Source organism: Cyanistes caeruleus, chromosome 4 (genome assembly GCF_971803275.1).
Source record: "Cyanistes caeruleus chromosome 4, bCyaCae1.hap1.1, whole genome shotgun sequence".
NCBI classification, from domain to species: Eukaryota; Metazoa; Chordata; class Aves; order Passeriformes; family Paridae; genus Cyanistes; species Cyanistes caeruleus.
In genome coordinates this window covers 55,671,323-55,695,670 of record NC_141704.1, presented here as the reverse complement: position 1 = coordinate 55,695,670, position 24,348 = coordinate 55,671,323, and the positions used below count along the sequence as shown (strand labels likewise).

The following is a 24,348-nucleotide window of genomic DNA, read 5'->3' as shown; positions in this document are numbered from 1 at the left end:
AAATAAAGATTTTAATTTCACTATAACAGAATAGCTAACAATGGGAAGGAAATTTAGTAAACAGAATTAGTAAACTAGAAAGACAAGCAGCTGGGTGTAATATATACCTATGCTCTTGTGCAGGGAAGAGATAAGGAAGACTGGCTGGTTTTGCATCAACAATAGGTTAAAGATATAGTAGCTTGATGGAATGCATACCTAATTGCTTGCTTATTGAATACTAAGCAAAAAAGGAAAGTGGGAAATGTAGTAAAAATGCTGTATAAACCCACTGAAATCTATATGGAACAGAAATGCTTCTAGAGAAGCATTTCAAAGAGCATAGGCTCTAATGCTTTCTCTCAGCCGGCTTAATAAATGCATTTTTAACAGATGAAAATTGTTTGTCTGTTGACCTTTGTTTCAATAACTGGCTCATGGTGACTGAATAGCATTGCAAGGATAAATATTTAATCATGTACATGAGGTGTCACGGCCAAACTGGTCACATACAAGCATTTTTTCTTTAAGGTGTTTTATAACTTTCACCGTAATGGTAGGATTTGAATCATCCAATTACCTACTAATGGATATTTCTAATTAACTAATCACAAAGCGTATTTTGTTGGCCTTGGAGCGTTATCATCCATCAGCATCCTTGTGGTTTATTTGTTAATCCAGATGTTTCAGCTGTTGATTTCACAAAATTTTCAGGTGTTACAATCTGCTATGTAACAGTTGACTTTCGCTATTATGTATTTGCTTTTGCAAATTATAATAAATCATAACCACTTCTGTAGATACAGTGCAAATTATAATTGTTTTTGTGAACAGTAGAACTAAATTTTTGCATGGAGCAAGGCTATCACAAGGTGTTAAGTGTGCTTGCAAAAGATGTATCACAAGGTACATTTGCTCTTGCAAAATGTATAACCAAGATATCACAGGCAGAGAACAAGATACCATAAAAGCAGAATACCACGTCTAAAGTGGCATCAGAAGACCACCCTGGACTGCCTCCCTGAGAGACCCTCAGAGACTAAAGCTGTGGACTTCTGCAATGCTGTGGCAACCTGAGGCAGAGCTGTGGTAAATGGGCTCTGAGAAACGTGCAGAGTCATTTGGGGAAGTAATGCAGCTGCAACAGTATAAAGGATGGCTTGCTAAAGAATTGGGCTGCTTCTGGCTGCTGCAGTCACCCAGTACTGTTACTTTTGCTTTATTGATCTGTCCCTTATCATCCCTTACTAAACTCTCAAAATTTTAAGGAGTAGCCTCACATCAGGCATCATCAGGAACCTATGTTTCTCTTAGATATGGATCCTTCTGTTAATTTTGTGAGAACAGCTGTTTCCATCTGTTAGTCAATCACACGTTCTTTTTAGTAGGGGTGGGTGGTGGGTCTTGGGTTCAAAGCTGATTGTTGTAAATGACAATATAGTATTGGCTTTTGCATTTATGTATTAGCTTTTGCATATCATTGTTAATCACGAAGATATTGATATAGTACAATTTATATTTCCTTTTAATTGCTTCTTGATATAGTATAATCTGTGAGTTTATGTATGTACCATATAGCTTATATAAATAGTAAATAATAATTTGATAAATATATCTTAGGCCGTAGCATAATACTAAAATAGAGACTATGTGATGTTAAAATATTTTTATGTGGCTAACTCAAGAGAATGGTGTAAGAGCATTAGGTAGTTCCTTGCATTTGTAGACTATCGGAGTGATAAGATAACAGTGACAAAAAACAGAACCCAATTTACTGACTCCTCATTATCAGGGAATTTAAAGACAATAGGGTGGAACCAGAAGAAATAAAATATATTGGTTTAATCTACAAGATGGCATGGAGACAAGTCAAAGGCTAAAACCAAGCAAAAAAACATCTAAACTCGAAGGAATGTTAGAATATGTATAAACTCTTACAAATATGCATGTGCCCCTGTATGTAACAGTATATAAGGAACGTGGTTTTAAGCTAAGGGTGTGTTTTTGGCAGATAGCAAAGGGCCCAGTGCTGGATTTTATCCCTTTTATCCATTATTAAACTTTTAAAAATTTTAAAGAGTGAGCATCGTTCCTCACAATGAGGATGCAGTGTTTATATACTCATAATGCTGCCAGCTTCCAAGGAATGTGTGGTCTCAATTTATACCACACCATTTAGATATGTAAAAAGGAAAGAAAACAAAAACAAACAAACAAATAAAAAAACCACACAAAAAACCCCAAAGAAAATCAAAAACAAAGACGAAATTAATTGTAGGACGAAACAGCTGGCAGATGATGGATGGCGGTAATAGGAAACCTGGTGCTGTGGAATACCTTCGCTGACAGCAGCAAGGAGGGAGAGGGCCCTTAAAACCACTGTGGCCCTTGCCTGAAGGCTCCCAGTCTCCCCTGTACTTCTTCCAGGCTTGGGAAAACATTTTCTCCTAACTATTAAGTTCTGGAAATGGGGAGTGGGAACCCCCTTTTTTTGCTGCGGGGTGTTTCAGGCCGCTTCAGAGGGCTCCCTGAGCCCCGCCGAGGCGCTCCACAGCGGGCCGGGAGCGGGACTACATCTCCCGTCAGCCCGCCGGGCGCCGCCGCCATCTCGGCACCGACCGCCGGGCCGGGCGGGCCGGCGTCCCGCATTCCCCGCTCCCCGCTGTGTTCCTCGGGCCCCGCCGCATTCCCCGCTCCCCGCCATGAGCTGGGACGGCGCCGGCGAGGAAGTCCGGCTCCTCCTGGACCTGTGAGTGCCGCCCCGACACGCTGCCGCCCGCCCGCCCGCCCCGCCAGGGGGCCGGGCCCGGGGACTGGGAAGGGGACGGGGCTCGGCAGGCCTGAGGCGGCGGTGGAGGAGGGGGTGCAGCCAGTGTGGGTGCTGGCAGGGCTTGGCAGCCTTCGGGGGCTGCAGGGATTGTCAGAGGTGCCCCTTTGGGAGGAGTTACAGGGCAGGTGACAGGGATGACGAGATTTGGCAGGGAGGTAACAGGATGATCCTTGACAGATCCGGGTGTGGAGGGACGGCTGAGGATCCCTGGCTTCACCTGGCCCTAGAGAATCCAGTGAATGGTGTGTTACTCTGAGTTTTTCTCCATGTTGATACCGAAAACAAATTGTTGGCTAGAAAACAAATTTTCTAACACAATTTGAAGCATTAGAAAGCAGGCATTCTTTATTGCATAGCTGGACACATCTGGAGGATCTTTCCTCTAAGCGAGTATATCGGGACACTTTACAAGATGTTTATTCCATAGTGCTCCTATGTATTCTTTAAAGCGTACTTCCTGGCTAATACGTAAATATCACTTTCCTGGAACTAATTTGCATACATCCACTTCTTACTGGAAGTCCTTCTGTGGTCCTAGAGGGTCATCTGTAGGGGTCTCTGGTGGTCACCAAGTGTCCCCAGTGTTGCAAAGGATGACTTTGCCTTGAACTTCTCTTAGGGCATGCTCTGTTGCTTCTTGTTACATAACTTCGGCACAGAAGCCGCTATATTCCTCATTATCTGTTTATCCACTGGTTCCAGCTATGTTTAGCATCCTGTGTGTCTACTTTTTTATTATCTAAGTTGCTACTTAGTCTTTAAGCTCTATCTTGCAACTCGAAGGAGAACTGAAAATTTTTATTCTCTGTGTTATCTGTCAAATTCCTTTGTGTTCCAGAGGAAGTTAGAAACAGCACAGGAATAAAATATTTCATTTGAAAGATAAAAGGAAAATAGCTAGCAAAGTGTACACTTAGGTTATTATTTGTACCTTACAGCACTAAAGATAAGATTATAGTTACTATGGTGCGGCCAGTAAGTGTCCTATAGTTTCCTATACAGTAGAATTACTGTGAAAACCTTTATAATTTAATGAATAATTCTTTAAATTGCAGATCAGTATTGTACCGTGCTAATATAAACCAGCTTTTTGAAAAAAACATGATTAATCTTAATAGCCATTCAAGCTAAATTTAATATGCCATGGTAAGAGACAGTTGGCATCGCTCACATTGATTTCCATGTATCTGTGCTGGGTGTGGGGTCTTTTCTTCAAATTTGAACTAAGTAGTTGGTTTAGATTTACAGTCCCCTTTTGAAGCTACATTAGTGAGACAAGCCCCTCCTTTCTGCTCACCATGTTGCACAGATCCTGCCTGTGAGCAGGTTCACATTTGTGGTCTTCAGAGATGATAATAAATGGTGTGTTTATTATCTTTGATAAGATTTTTTTTATTTTTAAAAGGGAAACAATTTTCTTAATTTTTGAAGTCAAGTTGAGGAATGTTGTATATAGATAAGCTGTTTAATCTCAAAACAGAGAATGTGGATGGTGTAACCTGGATGTACGGAGACAGAGCTTGGTACAGGCTTCTCTGTTGGTCAGTCAGCCAAGTTCATCCAGCAGTCACTGAGGTTTCCGTGAAGGCATGGAATGCTTGCATATCTCTGGAGGAATGAGTTAAAGCTGATCCTGGTGTGTGCTTGGGTATATAAGGGTCTCTGCAGGCAAGGCCTGGGTTTGACTGCCCAGGTTCTGCTAGAAGTGTCTCCTGCCTACAGTGTTCTCTGCAGTGACCTGCTCGAGGTGCTTTTCCTGCACTGTACTGATGTGCAGACAAAGACTCTCCAACTTTAGTTAAAGTTAGAAAGTGTATGTTTGTTACAAACACCAAGCACACCATGAGTAATCTCCAAAGGCATGTGCAAAATCCATGGGGCTCTTGCCCTCTTTTTATCCACAAAAATCTTATGTATTCATATAATTATTCACTATACCTATATATATATGCATTACCTAACCTTGCATACCCTCACTTCATATTAAAATGAGTTCAAAGTTGTTCCTCAAAATGAGTCAGTGGGTTTTGAAATGGGTCAGTGGTCTCCTAAGATGAAGTCAAGGACATTTTCTTCTCATTAAACTCTTCACCTTTGCCTTGCTGGCAGGTTCTCTGGACCCTTGGACATGGTCCAAGCTCCCCAGCCTGGTTCTGGCTGGTTTTGGGCCCAGGTGTAGTTACGGTTTCTTCATCTTTACAATAGCTCATCTTTCCTGTCTCCTTCTACAAACACAACTAAGTCAAGCAAGTAATATATTGTCTTAGCTCTACCTAGGTCCATCTGGTAATAATTAACCATCTACATAGTTTCTATTCCTCTTGCTAAACCCTGAATCAAAATATATTGCTTCTGTCTTGGTAACTACATTCTTAGCTTCTAAATTCTTTTAAACCTTTGATTCAGTATGAACTTCAGTGGTTTTTTTTAACTTGACTCCATGCTGGAAATCTTGCTCCTTTCCTGCCTTAAGTCTGTGCTACCCTTCAGATTATAAAGCATTAATATTTTGACCTCTTTAAAGCTTTTATTTGGTGTGATTTTAGTTTCCTGCAGTTTGGTGGCATTCTGATGCCAGACAAGGTTTTGTTGCAAAACCAGTTGCCTGTGGGGACTCCAGAGCTGTGGTTTTATGCTAAATTTAATTTGGCATTACTCCAGGCTGCTGCTGCACCCTACACTTAGCCACTTTTCCTGGCACTGTTGTTTCTGTGTCCTCAGAGTTTTAGTCAAGGGGATTTTCAACCAGATCAGATGCTGAACAGCTCACACTGCAACTGCGAATTTTGGAGACAGCTTGAGAAAGGCACAGAAAAAAATGGTTGAGGGGCTGATTTTTGCCTTCAGCTGCTTAGGGAACAGCTTCACATAAGGATGAAGGATGCTTGACCCCAAAGGGCAATAGCTGAATCAATGGCAACATGGAACAGCTGAAACTGATAAGGTCTGAGGGGACCATAGCTGGATGCAGAAGATAACAATTTATGGCTTGATTGTTCTAGTTCTACTATGTAATGTCTCTTTTTGACTGTACTGTAACTTTTCTTTATTTCAGATGCCTTCAGTGTTTGACAAAGAACTTGTCCAGATACTCTGCAGATATTAAGCCCTTGCCACCCAATATAAAGGATAAACTGATTAAACTAATGAGTAGGCAAGGGCAAATAACTGATGCAAATATCAGTGAGGTAAGAGTCCAAAACTATACTGTCTGTTTTGGGAGGGGAAAGCATCCTCTCTTGCACACCAGTCTGTTCCTGAGTATTGTGTGTTTTGAGATGCTCATGCATAATTTATTATATGTATATTATGTAAAACTTCATGTATATCATGTAAAGCTGTATATTTCATCAGCTTGATAGAATTCTGTCGGTAGAATTCTATTGACATTAAGCACACAATCTCCATATAGTTTATTTAAATTTTGGTTCCTAGAAATATAAGGATGGCAGAGCTAGAAATCAGTAGTTCAAGTTCTCCCATCCCTTTTGCACACTGATGTGTGTCAGTGTTTCAGTGAGACACCAGTTAATGTCATTTCTTCAGCTGTAAATTCAGGGACACATTTGTTTTGCTATCTGTTTATGGTTATCTTGTTCAGCCTCAAAGGGAGGTGTGAGAATTGAGGGAAGCTAAAGGTTGGCCTTGGTGAAACAGAAAATTAATGACTCCCTGTGCATTCCTGCTTTGACCTGTAACTCAAGAGACAAATATTATCAGTTTCTCAGAGTCCGGATAGTGGAGCCAAGACTAAAGGCAGAAGCACTGTGGAAAACTTACAAACAAAATATTTTAGCTTTAGATAAAAAGAATTGTGTTTACACAAAGTAAGTCTTTGAGTAAAAATCAAATTCTTATTAATTTATCTACTTTTTGGAAAATTGCCTGGACAAAATCTGGTTTAGGCTACCTTTTCAGTAAGGGATAATTTCAAAACATCCCAAGAGATTATATAATTATATATAATATAATATAATACATACATATATATATATATATAATTAAAGCCATGTGATTGTGTATGTATGAATGCACAAAATTTAATTTTAGTCTGGAAATAAACTTGAGACCTTAATTTACAGACTTTTCTGCTGTCTCTTTCTAAAGTCTCCTCTGTATTTGTCATCTTTCAGCAGTTGATGAGTGCCTTCTCTTGGAGCCTATTTTCCTTGTGACTCTGGGAAAATTCTGCTCTGGTTCTTTTTTCATGTTTTTTCTTTCTCTGTTCCTGCAATTCTATCCTCTGTTGTCATCATTTTCTTTGCTCGTATTATACCTTAGCTTTCTTTGCTAGCAGTTTCCCATTTGTTTTTATACACATCCTTCATATCTTTTCTCTGTTTTTCAGGGTTGGGGTGTTTTTTAAGAATTTTGCTTGAAGTTAAGTTTCAGGTGAAATTCTGTTAATCTGTACTTTTGTGTGAACTTCTATTTAATCTCTTACCTCCCTATTCTGTCCAAATTTGTGTTATCATGTGTCTTTTTCCCCCTTGCTCTGCTTTTTGCTTGAACCAGCCATTCACAGACATGTCAAACTCTTTATTCTAAATCCCCTTTACTAGATAGTTTTATAAAGCTATTCAACACGTGTCCACAGAATACAAGCCTGTATTTTAAAATATCTTTTTTTTTTGTGTGCTGCATCCAGACAACCCTTTGTCTATATAAAAATCTTATATATTTGCAAAACAGCCAGTTTTTCTTGTAGTACCTTATTAGAGTGAACACCAGGAGGAGCAGGCCTTTAACAAGCCTGTCAGCTGTGCTGTTATCTTTGCTAGTTTATGGAAATTTATGTTTCTATCCCTGGGAGTTAAGGGAGTAACAAGCTGAAGGGAGTATATGGCTGTTACTAAAATCGGAGGCCTTCCACTGCTTTGGGTCTAGCTTTCATAAATGTTCTCTTGGGAAAGATTTCACAAAAATTCCAATCTGGGTCTTGGGGGAGTGAAAGATCCCATTTAATGAGGATCTGGTACCTCTTCATGGTATGGTAATGAGAGTGCTTGTTTATGAGCAAAAGAGTGTGTGGGGGTGTTTGGGGGAAAATACCTTCCAAATATCACTCTTACCTGTTCTGCTTACCTGTTGAAGTTTTGATCACAGTCAGTATTTTGTTTTGCACTGCAGATTTCTGCCCACAAAGTGTGCTAACAGGTGTGAGGGCGTTGTCCTGGGTACACACGTAGCAAGTGAATCACCAAGATTGTATTTCCATTGTTTAAGTAGCATTACTTACACATTAAGTATTAATGTGTTCCTGCTCTGTGTGTCTCAGAAACAGTTCATGCTGTAGGAGCTGAACTGTTGCACATATAGACCAGATTTTCTTTAGATTTTAGTTCCTAGGACTGGTAACCCCACCCTCTATTGTAAACTTCTATGTGATGTCTAGTATTACAAGCACTTTATATAAAAGTGCAGATGTTTGTTGGCAGAGCAGAGTTTGACTGAAATGGTGGGTTTTCATTACAGGTATTGCACCCTGCTGTGGAGTCTCTGGACCTCCGAGACTGTGATATTTCAGATAATGCATTATTGCAGCTTTATAACTGCAAGCAGCTGAAAAAAATCAACTTAAATTCTTGCAAGGAGAACAGATTTGGAATTACTTCAGAAGGTGTGTTATCTGTGCACAGATAACTGGGATCTTATTTCTGGCTTATTTTTCTTGTTAAATTGGAAAAAAATTGCCAAGAAAATATCTAGGGTAAATATTGCTTTAAAAAAATCCCCAATGCCACCCCAGTACTAATTAAAAGTCTCTCCAGTGGTGTAAGTTATCCTAGGAGAGAACTATCAGGTTACTCTCCTGCTAGATTTCTGGTAAAACCATGCCATGCTCAACATGTTTTCCACTTTATCTTAATTGTTCCTTCCTCAAAACTTGTTCCAGATCCTTTGGACTCAGCATGGTGGTTATGTTAAAGAATAAATAACTCTTTCAAGTTGTTTCTTTGGCAGGAGTCATAGCACTGGCCTTATCCTGTCCTTACCTGCGTGAAGCGTCTTTCAAAAGGTGCTGTGATATAACTGACAGTGGAATTCTGGCTCTTGCACTCAACTGCCAATTCCTTCAAATAGTGAACTTGGGGAGCTGCTCGGGCATCATGGATGCATCTCTGCAGGCACTAGGAGAAAACTGCAAATTTCTTCACAGTGTGGACTTCTCATCTACTCAGGTAACTACAGTGGCAATTGGCCAATTGGCTTTAGTTTGTTTCTTTTTTAAGATTGTCATGATAAAGTTCAAAGTGGATCATTTTTGCTCTGCTCTTGACAAGATTGTAGAGCATAGTTTACTTCTAATTTTTGCCTTTTAAGGAAAAGGAAAGGTATATTTTGCTTATTGGTGACTGGAAAAATACACATTTTGGTATTAGAGCATGTATAGTGAACCAAAGATAAACCTTTGTTAGAATCTGCCTAGGTTGTTTGGGGTTTTTTTTAGTATATTTATTTAGCACAACTATTTTTTTTAAGTGATAAAGTAATACAAAATATTCAGTTTAAAGAAAGTAGGATCTTGGACAGATCTTTGCCAGCTTGCAGTTAGGACAAACTGCTGTAGGTAATAATCTAGGATGTTAAACAATACAAGCCCCTAGTAGAAGTAAACACTCTGTAATTAAATGATAATTTAAGAGTGATTGTGCTTGTCAGAGTTATGGTACAGAGTCAACACTGAAAAAACAACATTTTAAATGTTGGAAATGGCAGGGAAGAAGATTTAACAACAGCATTTAGCTTGAGAAGGGGAGACGAGCTGCAAAAGCAATCCTGTAACATATTTCATAATTACAGTGAGATAATGAAGCGAGGGAAAGGTTTTCTGCAGTAAGTGTAGCATTCAATTGACACTGATGGTGAGTAATTATGTTAAATGTGAGTCCAGAACTGAGCGTTCATAATGAAATGTCAGTTCTGGAAATTATGTAGGAGGTTCTTATTTTAGATGCTATTCTTCTTTCAATTTTTCCAGAAGTAGGGTGTCAAAAGAGTCTTAATATTTCATTTGGTAATTTTTATTTATTGCTGTCTTGTTTCTCCAGATTTTCTTCATTGCTTTTTTATTTCCTTGATTCTCTTCCTTTATAGACAATAGCTGCTTCCCTGTGTGTATTTTAAATGAGGTGAAAGCTTCTTGAGTAACTACATGTTTACACTTTTTTTTTTTTAATACTTTTCTGCTATGTTTACTTTTTTCCCCAACCCAAATTGGTCTAGGTAGAGCAGAAATGCTTTTTAAACCTATAAATTAAAAGTGCTGTGCTCTGACCGTATTAGTGTATCCACTGTTAAATGAGAGAAGGAAGCTGCAGGAATAGCAGTTACACACTTGGAAACATCCTTGCAGAAAGCCAGGCTGGATCACTTAGCAGAAAAATGAAACAGTGTTTAATAGAATGAAAAAAACACAGCTTGGCTAATTTTCTATACAAGTTTAGTTGGGGAGAAAATACTGTAGTGTTAAGTGTATTCACTCACTGCAGGGAGTGAATAAATTAATATGATTTTTGCATCCAAATAGCTGTGTTTGAAAAAATTGAGCTTTAATCCATTGTGGTTTTTTTCTCCAGGTAACAGATGATGGTGTTGTAGCACTAGTGAGTGGAACATGTTCGAAGAATTTAAAGGTAACTGACTCAACCTAATAACAAAGGGACGAACAAAAGAAAATACCTGCAATTTAAAATTATAATTATTATTATCAGTAGCATTTCTTCTGAGGAAGTGTTTTTGCTGACTGACTTTCATTTCTTACATCTTTCAAGATCCTTGGAGTTTATAAATTGGAAAAACTTTCCAATAAGACAATGCTTTTTTTACTTTTATCCTATGATCTCCAAAATATTTTACCAAATCCTAATTTCACTAGATTTCATTAAATTGTCCTTTTTCTGCATTTCTTCTTGTATGTTGTTTTTATTGATAGGTAAGGCAATTTAGAGGACTGGAAAAAAGCTGGTAATAATCTGTTTCTTTATTCTGCTTTTCATGTTTTCCTAGCATGTACAAGAGGCAGTAGTTGAACAACTGAAGAGAAATTAAGAAAAGAGTAGGTTTAATCTAATCTTGAAGAAGTTACTTGATTTCTTTTAGGAACCATGTAAAAATAAATAGATAGAAATACTAAAAATAAATAAATAGAAATACTAGAAACTCCAGCAGAGGTTATTTGGGGAAATTTTGGGAAACACCAGAATTTAGTTTGGGTTCTGTTCTCCTGGAAAATCAATTGGTATGAGAATGTCAAAGTGATGAGACTCACCATGGAATCTCATTGAAGAGTTTCTCAGATGTCTTGAATGGTATGTGTGTGTTGGAAAAACTCAGGTTTATGTTTTTAGTTTAAACCCTTTACGGAAAAGCTGTCTTATTTTTCCTTAGATCAGTATTTTCCTGGTCTGTACAGGACCACATATGAGGTCAGTGCACAGAGGTCATAATTCCTTCTGGTTGAAGATCTTTGAAACTGGTTGGGCAAAGGAAAGCTTTGCCTCTGAAACTCTGGGTGCTCAGACAGGCTGTTGTCATTCCTGTTCTCCTAACAGGAGATACACATGGAGCGCTGTGTGAACCTGACGGACGTGGCTGTGGAAGCTGTCCTTACCTGTTGTCCCAAGATACACATTTTTCTGTTCCATGGATGCCCACTGATAACAGGTTGGTCTAATCATAAGAAGATAATTACATGCTGATCATACCTTCTTGCTTTCTGAAAAGCACACTGTACTCCATAAGTAATCCCAAAGAAATTAATAACTTACTAGATAAAATAATCATACACTGAGATTTTCAAAGCAAGGTGAGAGTTATGCTTTGAAATGTAGCAGCCTTCAGAGAGAGAATTTTTTGTTGTTGTTTTGGAAACTGGATTTTTTTCTTCCTTTTTATAATCCCCCTCAGCATGTTGATGGAGACCCAAAGACTTGAGAAAAATGCTAACATCTTAAACCCCGACTCTGTTCCCCGACTCAAAAGTGTGGAACAGCATCCATTCAAGAAACTGTGGAATGGGGTAGGACAGCCTATGGATGTTTTAACTTCCATTGGTTGGTGATGCTTTACAGTTAGGTGGTTGGAGAAAGAACCAAGAGGATTTGGATTCCTACAGATGTATCTGAAGTGTGATGATAGCAAAAGAAGCATAAATACAGATATAGAATTCCCTTACTGTGTTGTGTATCTATTCCAAGCACCTTATAATCTGAATGAAAAACAAGAAATTCCTTTGTTCTTTTTCAGATCGTTCCCGAGATGCTTTAGAGCAACTCATCATATCAAACAAAATCAAGCAACTAACTTGGACTGTTTACTGATGATTTATGCTGTACATGTGAGTGTCAAGTTTACAGGTGGGAGAGCTCCTTCAGCAAACATGCACCTTGGAGAGCTGGCTGGTGACTTTTGTGCCACCAGGTTGCATCCCTCCTGCTTCCCACTGGAGGGCTCCGTTGCCATTCCAGTCCTTGCCTGTGAGCCTCGGCTTCCCCATTGTATCTCCTTTGAGTCCTGTCTGTCTTTGCATTGATCATACTTCATTAAGAGGGAAGTTAAACTATAATTAATATTACAGGGCCGTTGCTCAGGCTTCAAGAAGTGCTGGATTTGGCTGCTACTTAGTATCCTTTAGCAATTTAGCAATTTGTACAAACCCAGTTTAGGTAAGTCTGTGTTCGGAGTTCTGTATTCTGGGATGGTACTTGCAGCTAAAAGTACCGAGCCCAAACATAACATTGACACACAGAAATGTCTGTAAAGTTGGGAGTTTAACAAAAATCAACAGACAGAACTGGTGAATGGAGGTGGCATTAACAGCAGTACAAATGTACTTTCAATAGTAACAAAGACTCTCCTTTCACCATGTACTTCTGCTAGGTCTGAAATAAAAAATATAGGCACCTTTCTTCTGATGTTACTGATACTGAAGATTTCTGTTCTTATTTACCATCAAATACTTGCTGGATTTTTACATATCCAAAACTACAGCCTGTGAATGTGTAAACATAAACTTGCTTTGGAACTGTTATGGTGACTTTACAAATTTCAGAGTAGTAGCTGTGACCAAAAGGATTTTATATATGGGAAAATATTCCATTTGCTCTGTATTTTGCCTGTGTTTCTACAGGAAAATCCTTTTAGGGAACAAAACATTGGTACTCATAAGTGTATCTGTGAGTGAAATAGGACCAAATGTAGTGTCTGGGGACATAAATCACAGGATGGTAGAGTATGTGTTCTGCTGTATGCAGTTCATTATACATCCAAGGGCCCCCAAAAGGTGAAAATACCAAAAAAATTATTGTTCAAGTATAGTCATATTAAAAATTAATTTTTGAATTGTAGAATGAGTTTATTACATGATGGAGCAGTGCTCTTAACACAATTACCAGTCATGTTCCTTGGCTTTCTTGGACCAGCATACCCTCTAGTGAGAATTCTATGATTTCTGCATTAAGCTCCTTAATGCAAGCCATTTTAGCTTTATAAGGGCATGGAACACACTGTGTTCATCCTCTAGATCTGGAAGTAGAAGGGTTTAGTTATGGTGATCTAACATGGATTTGATGACATCTGGAAACCCTAAGAGTTTAGGCAACCATAAGGAACATGTTTACCACTTAACTCTTGTTATAGCCACACCTAAGTGTTGCAGAAATAAACCAGTCTTGTATTAATCTATTAAAAGTGCAGGTCTAATTGCATGGAACGTATTTTTTGTTGCCAATATTAAAGAATATTATGATGTTTGACAACCATCTTTGTTCTTCTTGATTATATGGTTTATGAAAGTGCAAGTCTATTTAGAAAAGTTGTTCAGGTGTAACTAAAAGCATATTTTTCCAAGAGCAGCACATAAATCCCTTATTCTTGTTGCATGGCTCAGCTCAGTGATGTGTTCCTATGATCCCTGCGGGTGTAACTGCACCAGTACAAACCATTGGTGCAAGAAGTTGATTTTGCTACAGTAGCCACAAGCATCTGACAGTTGTCATTGCAGCAAATCCTTGTGCCAGATAGAGACCTAATAACCTAATTACCATGTTTTATTTCCCCTTTGTTTTTTTTGGTTTTTTTTCTAAAGATTAGCTTATTGTTAAGCCCTGTGGAATCATCAGTCAGGGCCTTTGAACTCTTGGACAAATCTGTGTTGCACTATATTTGATATTGAATTGTGTAGCTGTTTAGGCAGCTCTGTGAAGCAATGCTAATGCTAACCTCAGTGTCAAAGTTATCCTTTTTCTCCTTGCTGATATAACCTTGGATTTGTTATGTTGAAGGCAGATGCAGCTTATACTGTGTCCTTAAGCGTGCCTGTAGATTTACCATCCTCCCCTACAGCCTCTTGTCAATGTGTAACTTAGTGGTACATCCTCAACTTGTGCTTAAAAAGCTGTACAACAAGGTAACACTGTATTTTTAGGTTTGAAAGTTTAATGTAAGTTATTTTAAATCTTTCACCATTAGAGCTTGAGTCTGCCTTTATGTGTTTAGTATTTGCTTAACTCTACTGGAATGTTTTTTGGTTCATAGTAATTTTCAACAAATGTTTACAGACACTGGGTGAAGTGGGAGAACCTCATGTGCTTACCACTTCATGTTCTCTATTGTTTGGATATTGTTATTGTTGTGAGCCTTGCAGAATATTCACATATTGTTCTGAAGATTAAAGTTTAGAAGTTGGCTGTTTGGAGAGTTCTGAAAACTTGTTGGATTATAGAACCATGTACATCTGACTGTGCTCCTAAACCTTCTACTTCATGGATACCATGATTTTCTGAGTGAATGCCACACACTCTTTCACATTTGTAAGCTTCCACCACAGCAGCTGGTACTGGGAGAGTTGTAGGTGCACTGTGTTCTATGGTGCAGTTGTTAGCTCCCCCTCTCTGCTTGTTCAATAATTGACTGCTAAAGTTGACACTTCTGTAAGACTGCTCTGAGACTGGCTTATTCTTCAAATGGCTACAGTTACAACATCTTACCTGAGGATCAGATTTTTTTTTATCATGTTTGGCAGATGAAACTGGTTCTTAGTTGGCAGATAAAACTGAGGATGATCCTGGAGTTTGTCCAGCATCTCCTCAAGAGAAGAGCAAAATAATTATATCAGGCTTTTATTCCCTGTTTTTATTTAGTTACCCTCTGTTTGTCACAGAAGTAGACTTCATCCCTCAGCAGCTTCCCAAGGTGACATTGCCTGGTTTGCCCTTGCAAAGGGTAATGTAGGGAATGTTGATCACTTGACCCTACTCTCAGGGGGATGAAGTTACCCCATAGCTGGTACTATTTATTCACTTTCCATTTATTAAAGCTTTTACACTGGCTGGTAGTCAAGAAGCAGAGTTTAGATTTGGGTGCAACTCCTACACAATCACTGTGGCAGTTTCAAGGAAGAGCAAACTTTTATTATAGAGGGAAAGGGGGGGGATTCAATTTAGTTACTTTGACATTCAGAGGAGATACCCAAAAAAAAAAACAAGGCACTTCAAGTTGAGCATATTATGAGCTAATAATCTAGTGGAGAATTTTATGGAGGGCAGCAATAATTTTCTATATTTAGAAATTTTCTATAAATAAGCTGCAAAAGCCTGTGGAAGCAGTGGAGTAGTCCTTCAGCCACAGCCCTCTCCCCACAGTCTTATGCTGGACATCCAAAACATTTCACAGGAATGTCAGCAAGACACAAATACACATGGGAAACATCAAGCATGCAAACTCCTACATGTAAGTTGTTTGTAGATCTGCACTTCAGTGCAGGCCCCTTTGAACACAGTTTGCATGTAGCTTTTACCTCAAATTGAGCAAAAGCCTCAGCATGATTGAAATCAGTCCAGTGGAGGTACAGTAAGCTGCTTTACTTTAACAGATAATTTCTCTGTTTAATTCCATTTTCATTTTATATAACTGCAAAAAGCCAACCAAGTGAGACAAAATCCCATAGAAAGGCAGCTTCAAGAGTCGTCTAAGCCGTTTGAGGGCTGATAACTCCAGACGATACTTGATGTTAGCCCGTAATTTTCTTGTCTCGTATACTCAGGCAGTGAATATTCTATAACTTTGTGCAGCTGGCTGTGAATGCTGTGGCTTAGAAACTGATGCCTGCCAGGGTCACCAATCAGCACTTCAGTCTGGTGAATCCTGATGCACTTCTGCAGCCAGTGGTGCAGACCATCAGCAAGTTGTTCGTCATAAAACATATCTCCTAGAACTATGAGGTCCCAGTTGCCAGCCTCTGAATTGATGATGTTCTTAATGGTGATGGGGAAGGGATTCAAGTGGTTCAGTTCGCAGTTCAAGATCATTGCCATTCCTGCAACTGAAGAAAAGTCATAGGAAAATTAAAGTTACATTTTAGGAGTCAGCCCCCTTACACATTTCTGTGACACATCTTTCAATTTAATCTCTCAAATGTTGTTGTTGATACTGTCTAGGGGGCTTCTACGGTTTTTATGATGAGTCAAAATCTAGCATGAAGTGATGAAATTTTATCCTTGTTACACCATGACACAGGGAAGAAGTATTCCTAGAATGGATACCAATAGAAACCAATCATGGAATTGAAGTAGAATATAATAACTGCCCTAATCTATGGATATACTTCCTTCCTAACTAATGAGTAATTAAATTACAAACAAACTGTATTCATAAGTCAATTATGGAAAGACAAAGTCTAGAGGAAAAAGGCAAAATCTAGGCCCTGATGTACAGGAAAATGCCATTGTCCTACAGAGAAGCCAGCTTGCTCCTTGTGCTTGGAGCTCTCATCCAAACCAGAAACTTTCCTGTTTGTTCTAAGTAGCTATGGAGATAGACCTGGGCCAAGAAAGGCTGGTACAGCCCAGCTTCCAATACTGGCAAAACCCATTCCTCTTTTTAGCATTCTTAGGATTCTGTTTGGAACTTGAATTTCTCCCAAATGGAGTGAAGAAAAGTCTGTGTTAAAGGTGCTTTAAAAATGAGTAAGTATCTTTACACAGAGATGAAAAAAAGCCTTACTAGGATCAATGTCATTGGCAAGGACGTGGGATGCACCACTCATCACAGCAGCTATTGCTGTTGCTCCACATCCACTTCCAAGATCCAGAACTGATCGCCCTTTAACCACACTTGGATTATCTAAAATGTACCTGAAAAAGAAAAGCTGTTAAAGCAGTGAACCAGATCATGCAAATTTCTCAGGTTTACATTACACTGCATAAGTTTCTTACAAAACATGTAATGAAGTGTGGTACCTTAACACTATTCTACATGTGCAGCTGCCACGAAACTCCTTATTTGTCTCGGATGATAGAAAAATCAAGAACCATCATTTTTCTCCCTTACTCCTCTCCCACCCACAAACAAAAATAAATTCAGCCAAGTAAGCAACATTTTCTGTTATTCAGCTCCTTCTCTGACAGGTGAGCTTTTCTGTTAAGTAGACACAAACTGGTAAGAAAGACACTTCTAGGTAACTAGAATTCATCAGAATGCACAAGAAATAGTAAAGGATTTGTGGAAATTAAGAGCAATCTGACTGAACAAACATGATGTAATCACAGTGAACATGGTGCCCACCCATCAATCTGAAACAGTGCTTATGCAACTGCTTCAAAGAAGAGGAATTTCTCCTCTTTCTTTTCCTGAGCCATGCAGATAGAGGTGCAAATGCTTTGAGACTGCTTAGTGTTGCTCCTGAGTAGCATCAAGAAAAAGAATAGAGCTGTGGTGATCAGAAAGTGTATCTTCATCTAATTGCTGACACCTGCCAAGAGAAATCCTGAAAAACCTTTAGGCTGGAAGTGGAGAACTGACAGAAGGCAAGTAGCAGTTATTGTTAAATACTATGAATCATATTATAACCATTGCAGAGATTTCAGAACTTAAACAACTGCCTTGAAATTCAATTGGCTGCAAAGGGGAAAGCCACAAGTGTCAGGGAGAAGAGCCCTGGGTGAAATGAATTACTGCAAACTGCCATAATTTTACTGCCAATTTCCATAACTTCTTTTGAAGTAGAAAGGATTCTACATTTGTGTTATCTTCTGATAGGGAGAGTGATAGCTGACTCTTCACAGAGGGCTACAAGTAAGCACAGCTTTTGCAGGGGGATTCCAGTCTATAACTGTAACAGAAATATGGAGACTGGTATACATTGGGAACAAATGGATGGAAATGTCTGGGCCTGGAATGGCACCAAGAGGCCTGGTAAGCTTGTCAAGTGCAGGACATTTGTGTTGAGGCTCAGCAGCTCAGATGTTTAGCAGCACTCCCCTAAGGACAGCCCCTAGTTTACCACCAGGACCAAGGACAGGGATGGAATCTCCATAGAAGTGCTGTGTTTCTCCTTTCTAGGGGTTCATCTTGGGTTTGGGTTTCCATTAGTAGTTTGTGTAGGGCATGATGTGGCCCTTGTTTCCGGCTGAGTGGTTACTGAGTTACTGTTGCTGATTGTGGTGACTCAGAACAGCTGGATGCTGCTGTATCCCCTGGCACAGTGCACACAGTGTCTCTGCCCTCCTGGGGTAATGAGGAATCTTGGATTACACCAAGAGTAAGCAGCTTGAAACAGGAGACTCCTGATGCTGTGGAAACACCAGCTGTGAAAGGAGGACAGTTATGGAGGCAACCATATGTTTTTGTGCTCCCTTTTTACTCTTCCAAATTATGCAACTGATTTCTGACATTTCTTAATACATCAAATCAGTGCATAAACAGTAAGACAATAAAGCAATGAAATGCCAGATAATTATTACTGCTATCCAAATATCTGAGCATACAAATCATATGATAACAAAATGAAGAGATTAGTTAATCTATTTTACATACCCCATGTTTAGGAGCACTCTAGTTCATCTACGTGGCAGGCTAATCAACTCATAATTTAACAGTAAGACTCATCTTTTACCTGGTCAAAACTGCCTTCTTATTTATGCTTTCTTGCAGAAAAACAGTAACGCCCCAATTCAGATTCTTCCCTTTCATCTACGTGGGGACTCTCTGACAGCTTGTTCTCTGCTGTAAAAATTAAGATTTTTTTTTTTCCTGCTGTTTAAGTGAGAGATTTTACAAAATAAAAGAACTGTAGTTCTTGGGAATCAAGAACATTAAAGACATTTTGACAAACAAAATCAAAATGTGGCTTCTGGTGTGACTAAAAGCCACAGTAAGTTGCAAAAATAAGGCTGCTGAAATCCTAGATGAGGAGAGTTATTCAGGCTCAAGTGCATCAGCATTAAACTACTTTTCTCAACAAACCAGAAGCACATCCACACTCCTGTCTGTCTCCACAAAAAAACCCACACAAGTTATGACAAAAGAGCAATCCTCTTGTTTAATTCTATCACTCCAAACACCTCACTACATTTTGATGGCAACTTCACAGCCCTTCCTTGGATCCAAATTCAGCCCTGTTGTCAGCACATGCATAGCCACTGAATATAACTAATTTCTACTTCAAAGACACGAGTTATTTTACACAGCAGGTGCTGGAACTCGCTGCCAGGCAGCAGAGATTGGGACACTCCAGAGTAAGCAGAGAGGAGGATGGATAATGCACCCACAATAGGCAAACACACATCACTAGGAATCGCTACAAACAGAGCCAGGTCTGACATCCTGGACTTATCGGCTGTTGTGCATTGTGCTGCATACCTGGAGAGGGCTTGGCCTCCTGGCCAGTAAATTGCCCAGAAGGGGTCCCCATAAGGCCACAGGTCAGGCTTTTCTCTCCAGAACCTGCAGCGAGGGGTGAGGAGGCGCAGCCGGATCTCTGGTGTGAGGTGCCCGCTGTTGGTGACCTCGGTGTTCTCCTCCAAAAAAGCCCTGACCTCAGGGTTCAGAGACTTGCCTGTGCTCCAATGGCAGCAGCGCTTCCAGCACAGAGAGGGGCCTCCCCTCCTGCTTCTCCACACCTTTGCAAGAGTGTTCTGCCTGCCCAAAAGGAGGAGCCACTTCCAGCCACGGAATGCCATGCTTCCCCAAGGACACCAGCCTTCCCCAGGAGAGACTGGAGCACAGCTTATCTGAAGGAAGTGATGAGGCACAGAGCTTGAAACAAACTCACAGGATGTTGTTTTTCATAGTTATGGATGACAATTCCTGAAAGGAGAAAAATGCTACGTAAGTGATGTTTCTTCAGTGACTTCAAGGCTTTGTACCACCAGGGACTTTAAGAAGAGGAAGTCCCTATGCTCTTGTGCCTTGCCCCTGCCCCTTAAGTCTGAAAGAAGGGGTATTCGAGGAAGAAGCTAGCAAGAGACCCATACAGAAGAGTACCGTAAACTTATCCACTGAGAAACAACCAGTTAGTGGGACAGCTGATAGAGATAAAAATTAAATGTGCAACCTTTTAACAACCCTCTGCCCTGAAGATATACACACAGCAATCTACTCCCATTTAAGGTTCTTCCACTGAATCTTCAGATTTTGCAGGAAGACTCTGGCATTTGCAGGGCCTGTGGACATAGCAATGGTTATCAGTAGGTTGTTTGAAGAGACACCATTAATTACAGGTTTTATAATAGTGATGAGTCTTTCATACAAAAGCATCTTTTTAAAGGCAAGCAATTAAAGGATTTCCTCTCTCTCCCTAAAATTTATCAATCTGCCAGCTCAAAAATTGACAAAAATAGAAAAAAAACAAAACAAAACTGATGTTAATCATAGTAGTCCTAATTCATTGCATTTCAGTCTGTATTTTAAAGGATTGGTTCGTCTTGTGGTGCAATAGTCTCATGTGGATGCTGTCAGCTGTAGAAGAAAACATCTCTATAGCCCACTCTGATAAACTGTATAAACATGCTCCAAGCTGTCTGAAGAGAGAAACTGAATCCAACACATTTAAATGAAGTTTTTAGATGGTGATACATTCAGACTGGACAGCCTTGTCACACCACTCAAGGTGTGTAGTACGCTTCACACAAACAGTGAAGGAGAATGAAAGGTATGTAAGAGTTTAGATTAGTTTAAGAATCAAGAGACTGGAGAGTAGAGAGGCACAGCACTGCACTGATAGGCAAAGGAGGAGCCTCTCAGCACCTAGTCACCAAACTTTCCTCACCTGCCTTCTCTTGCTCCTGGGGCCTTTCCTATGCTGATCCTGGGAGTACACACATCAGGAAGTGGTCTGAAGGGAGAGGAAATATTTTCCAGTGTTCCTGCTTAGATCTCCTTCACCCATGCTTTAGTATTTTCATATCCTTTTTCCTTCCTCACCTTGCTCTCTAATTTCTTTTCAATAACTCAGACTTCCTTGCTTCAGGGCACAGCTTTTGAGCCTCCCCTGAAACTGATGACCAGAGAAGCATTTCAGGCCTGTGCTTCCACAAGAGCAAGACTGCAAGTACAAACAAACAAGAAACTGAACTCATTGTTTTGCAATTGTTTTCTTTCTTCTGCAGTGGTTTTCACAAACCAGCAGAATGATGCATGAATAAAACTTTCATTCCAGCCCAAACAATTTTTCACAGCAGAAGAATCATGGACAACTTCATCTAATAGCTATTGCAGGTTGTCCTTAAAACTAGACAAAGGGACAACAGGAAGCAAACAGTGAAAAAGTCTTAACGCTTTGTAATTCGTTAGATCAGTTTTTCTACATTTGTCTGAATAGATAAAAAAAATCATATGTGTTCAGCGGTATTTTTGTTGTGTGCTGGCCTCTGCTGTAAGTACTGGCTTTAGTTTCATCACTTACTAAAATGTTAAGCTGTGAACTTCACACTTTGCTATTCAGGCTGATAGTCCCACTAAATCTTTGTTTAAATCATTGGCTAAAGGCTTTACGTTTTTATTACACATAAATACTCACAATCAAATATTTTACATTTTTCCACACTGGAGAATGCCATTCATCAGAGTCCATGTAATTAATGAATGCAATTAGGAAATGCCTTCCTTCTTGAAGGCAGAGCTCTATAATCCTCATCTGCCTAAGGGAAGCATGATGTTAACTGCAATCAATTGGAGAGAGAAATCTTGTCAGCAAATGCTGTATGCTGGCTTTTCTCCATGAATTGCAGCAAATTAGCAGGGCTGTGATTCTGTAGCATTTATTTTGCATGGCCTGTCATGATGGCTACTCTGCTGAAATTAATCATCAGTATAGAAACACCTGCCAAGAGCTCAGCGCTCAAGATGCCGAACTGAGCTTAAGTGCTCAGTGAGGGAAGGCATCAGGATGGACATCCCTGTGTTTGACACTCCTGGCCCGCTCATTTTCCTAAAATAAAATAAAGATGGATAAAATAAAATCAGGATGGATAGCAGGATGGATATCCCTGTGTTTGACACTCCTGGCCTGTCCATCCTACAGGGAATAAAATCAGGATGGGTATCCCTGCATTTGACACTACTGGCCTGCCTGTTTTCCTGAGAATAAAATCAGGATGGATATCTGTGATAAATGGAGATGATTCGTGCTAACTAAATTGTAACTATTTGGAAAGTTATTATTAGAAAGCAATAAAGGGAATTAAGTGTTACAAGGCAGATGGACTCCTTTGCAGATGTTACATGTTAAAAATAGGATACAGGATGTAGTTTTAAGATAAGTAATGTCTCCAGACAGAATCGACCTTGAGATGGACAAAGTTGGAACAACTTCAAGCATAGGGTCTGAAATTATGGTTTTATCTATTAAATGCAAGGCTAATTATTGGAACATAATGCTTACTTACATAACACAACACTTAGTACACACACACAACCTGGGAGGCTATCCAGAGGCCAACGAGGATGAGTGTAAACCTTCGTCCAAAGACCACCAAAAGAAGACTGAAGACCCCTAACAACAAGTGAAGCATATATGCTATGAAGTATAGTGACGTAGAATTTAAGAATTTAAAGTGGGAGGAAACTTGTAGGAAACATAAATTAATATGTATAAGCACATAGTATATAAGTTTAATTTGAATTGCTTTGTTTTGTACGTGAGGTAGGGTGAGAAGCCCTCTCCGTACCCTGGTCAGTTTTGCTTATGTTTTAATCATGTTTAATTACTGGAAAATTACATACATGTATATATACATATATATACTTGAATACATTCGCTAAATTGTATTATTTTATACCAAATTGCTATTCAATTCACTGAATTGTTTTTATTTTCAATTAAATTTCTGTTAACTCTATAGACCTAGTTGTCTAATTTCATTCATAACAATATCCCTGTGTTTGACAGTACTGGCCTGCCCATCCTACAGGGAATAAAATCAGGGTGGATATCCCTTCATTTGACAATACTGGCCTGCCCATCTTACTATAAATCAGTGGGCAAGTAAAATTTGGACAAGAAGAAAAAAACGTAGCAAAACACACAAAAAAACCTCCCCCCCCCACCCCAAAAAAACAACAAAAAAAAACCAAAACCGAAACGCCAATTTCTATTCCTATGCAATTTAACTTTTTTTTTTTTTTTTTTAGGTGACAAGAGGCGTCCAAAGCCCAACCACCCCGCCGCACCTTCCCCTCGATGGATGCCAGCCCGCTCCCGCGCCCCGGGCCGAGCGGCCGGGGCCGCCCCGCCGCCATCGCCGCCCGCCCGGCGCTGGGCTCCCGCGGCAAAGCAGCCGCAGGCCTCGGGAGCACGGGCAGCTCCCGGCCGGGGCAGGGGCACAGCCGGGCCCGCTGCCAGCCCGGCCGGAGCTCCCGGCCCGCACGTACCTGCTGCTGCCGCCGCCGCGCTGCCGGGGCCGGGCCGCGCTCCCGCCCGCCCTTAAAGCGGCAGCGCCGAGCGGCCGGCCCTGCCCTCAGCGCCGCCGAGGCCTCGCCTCAGCTCGGGCCGGAGCTCTCTCCCGGCCTGCAGCGCCTGCCCCGCTCCGAGGCTGAGCCCTGCTCCGTGCCCTGGGCTTGCTCCGCTCCGAATGCGTTTGAAAGGCTTTTCTGAAAGACTCGCGTCGATGTGAACTAGCGCTGTGTTTAAAAACGCTGATAAAAATCCACGCGGGAAAAGGAGCGATAATGCGCGTCCCACTTGAACAGCAGGGCAAATGAGGGGCTGTTTTCCCCTATGCAGATCAGATCGAGGTCTTATAAATGAAAATTCTAGACTTGCCAATATGTCAAGCAATATAGCTAATTTATTAATTTTTTCGATTAAAGGTGAGCAGGTTTTACAGCGTGCTGGGTGCGTTGAGGATCTCTACCTTAAGCAAAGCACAAATTCAGGTCTCAAAGGTTAGTCTTATTATTCTAGGCACTTCTTCAAATCCTCAGTTGTTTTTTACTCGCTTTTTCTTAATAATCAGCAGCTGTGGTTTTTGAACATCTGCTGGGGAGGTGGTCCAAGAGGGTCTTCTGATGTCTCTCTAGTCTCCCATCTTTCTCTTAAAACATCTTTTTCCATTAGCAGTTTGTTTAAGCAAGCATATATTTTGTTAGTCAGCATATAGTTTGCAAAAGCTTTCTTTCAATCATTTCACAACCTAAAGCTAACCTGTCTAAAAATACCTTCATAGGCTCTTTCCTCAGTTATTACTAAACTCAAAGCTAAGATGTTTCAAAACGCTTTTGTAGAGCTTTTTGGCTCATGTTTGTCCTACTTCCCTTTT

General features: G+C 40.1%; 2 protein-coding genes across 27 annotated transcripts; one reads left to right on the top strand and one right to left on the bottom strand.

The window, feature by feature from the left end:
* On the top strand, positions 1–18,976 carry AMN1 (antagonist of mitotic exit network 1 homolog). Of its 13 annotated transcripts, none has more exons than XR_015285638.1 (9): positions 1–2,728; positions 5,865–5,997; positions 8,285–8,429; positions 8,774–8,991; positions 10,390–10,446; positions 11,365–11,476; positions 12,059–12,149; positions 12,390–12,435; positions 17,074–18,976. XR_015285638.1 is itself a non-coding variant. In XM_086884859.1 (9 exons), exons 3-8 carry the CDS (start codon positions 5,956–5,958, stop codon positions 12,130–12,132), a joined length of 648 nt encoding a protein of 215 aa, XP_086740985.1. In that variant the 5' UTR covers positions 1,392–2,728; positions 2,987–3,051; positions 5,865–5,955; the 3' UTR covers positions 12,133–12,149; positions 12,390–14,519. The 13 variants fall into 13 exon arrangements, 12 of the variants coding, with proteins under 12 accessions (XP_086740979.1, XP_086740988.1, XP_086740978.1 ...); XM_086884859.1 differs by lacking the exon at positions 17,074–18,976 and adding an exon at positions 2,987–3,051 and having other exon boundaries at positions 1,392–2,728; positions 12,390–14,519; XM_086884861.1 differs by lacking the exons at positions 1–2,728; positions 17,074–18,976 and adding exons at positions 2,782–2,853; positions 2,987–3,051 and having other exon boundaries at positions 12,390–14,519.
* ETFBKMT (electron transfer flavoprotein subunit beta lysine methyltransferase) lies at positions 15,099–23,566 on the bottom strand. Of its 14 annotated transcripts, none has more exons than XM_086884843.1 (8): positions 23,462–23,566; positions 21,609–21,750; positions 21,014–21,134; positions 20,859–20,924; positions 20,145–20,253; positions 19,451–19,897; positions 16,814–16,944; positions 15,201–16,133 (listed from the first exon to the last, which is right to left on the bottom strand). In XM_086884843.1, exons 6-8 carry the CDS (start codon positions 19,768–19,770, stop codon positions 15,769–15,771), a joined length of 816 nt encoding a protein of 271 aa, XP_086740969.1. In that variant the 5' UTR covers positions 19,771–19,897; positions 20,145–20,253; positions 20,859–20,924; positions 21,014–21,134; positions 21,609–21,750; positions 23,462–23,566; the 3' UTR covers positions 15,201–15,768. The 14 variants fall into 14 exon arrangements, with proteins under 14 accessions (XP_086740971.1, XP_086740969.1, XP_086740966.1 ...); XM_086884840.1 differs by lacking the exon at positions 21,609–21,750 and adding an exon at positions 22,477–22,583 and having other exon boundaries at positions 23,462–23,549; XM_086884836.1 differs by lacking the exon at positions 21,609–21,750 and adding an exon at positions 22,477–22,583 and having other exon boundaries at positions 20,859–21,134; positions 23,462–23,549.
* Between the last annotated feature and the right edge of the window lie 782 nt (positions 23,567–24,348).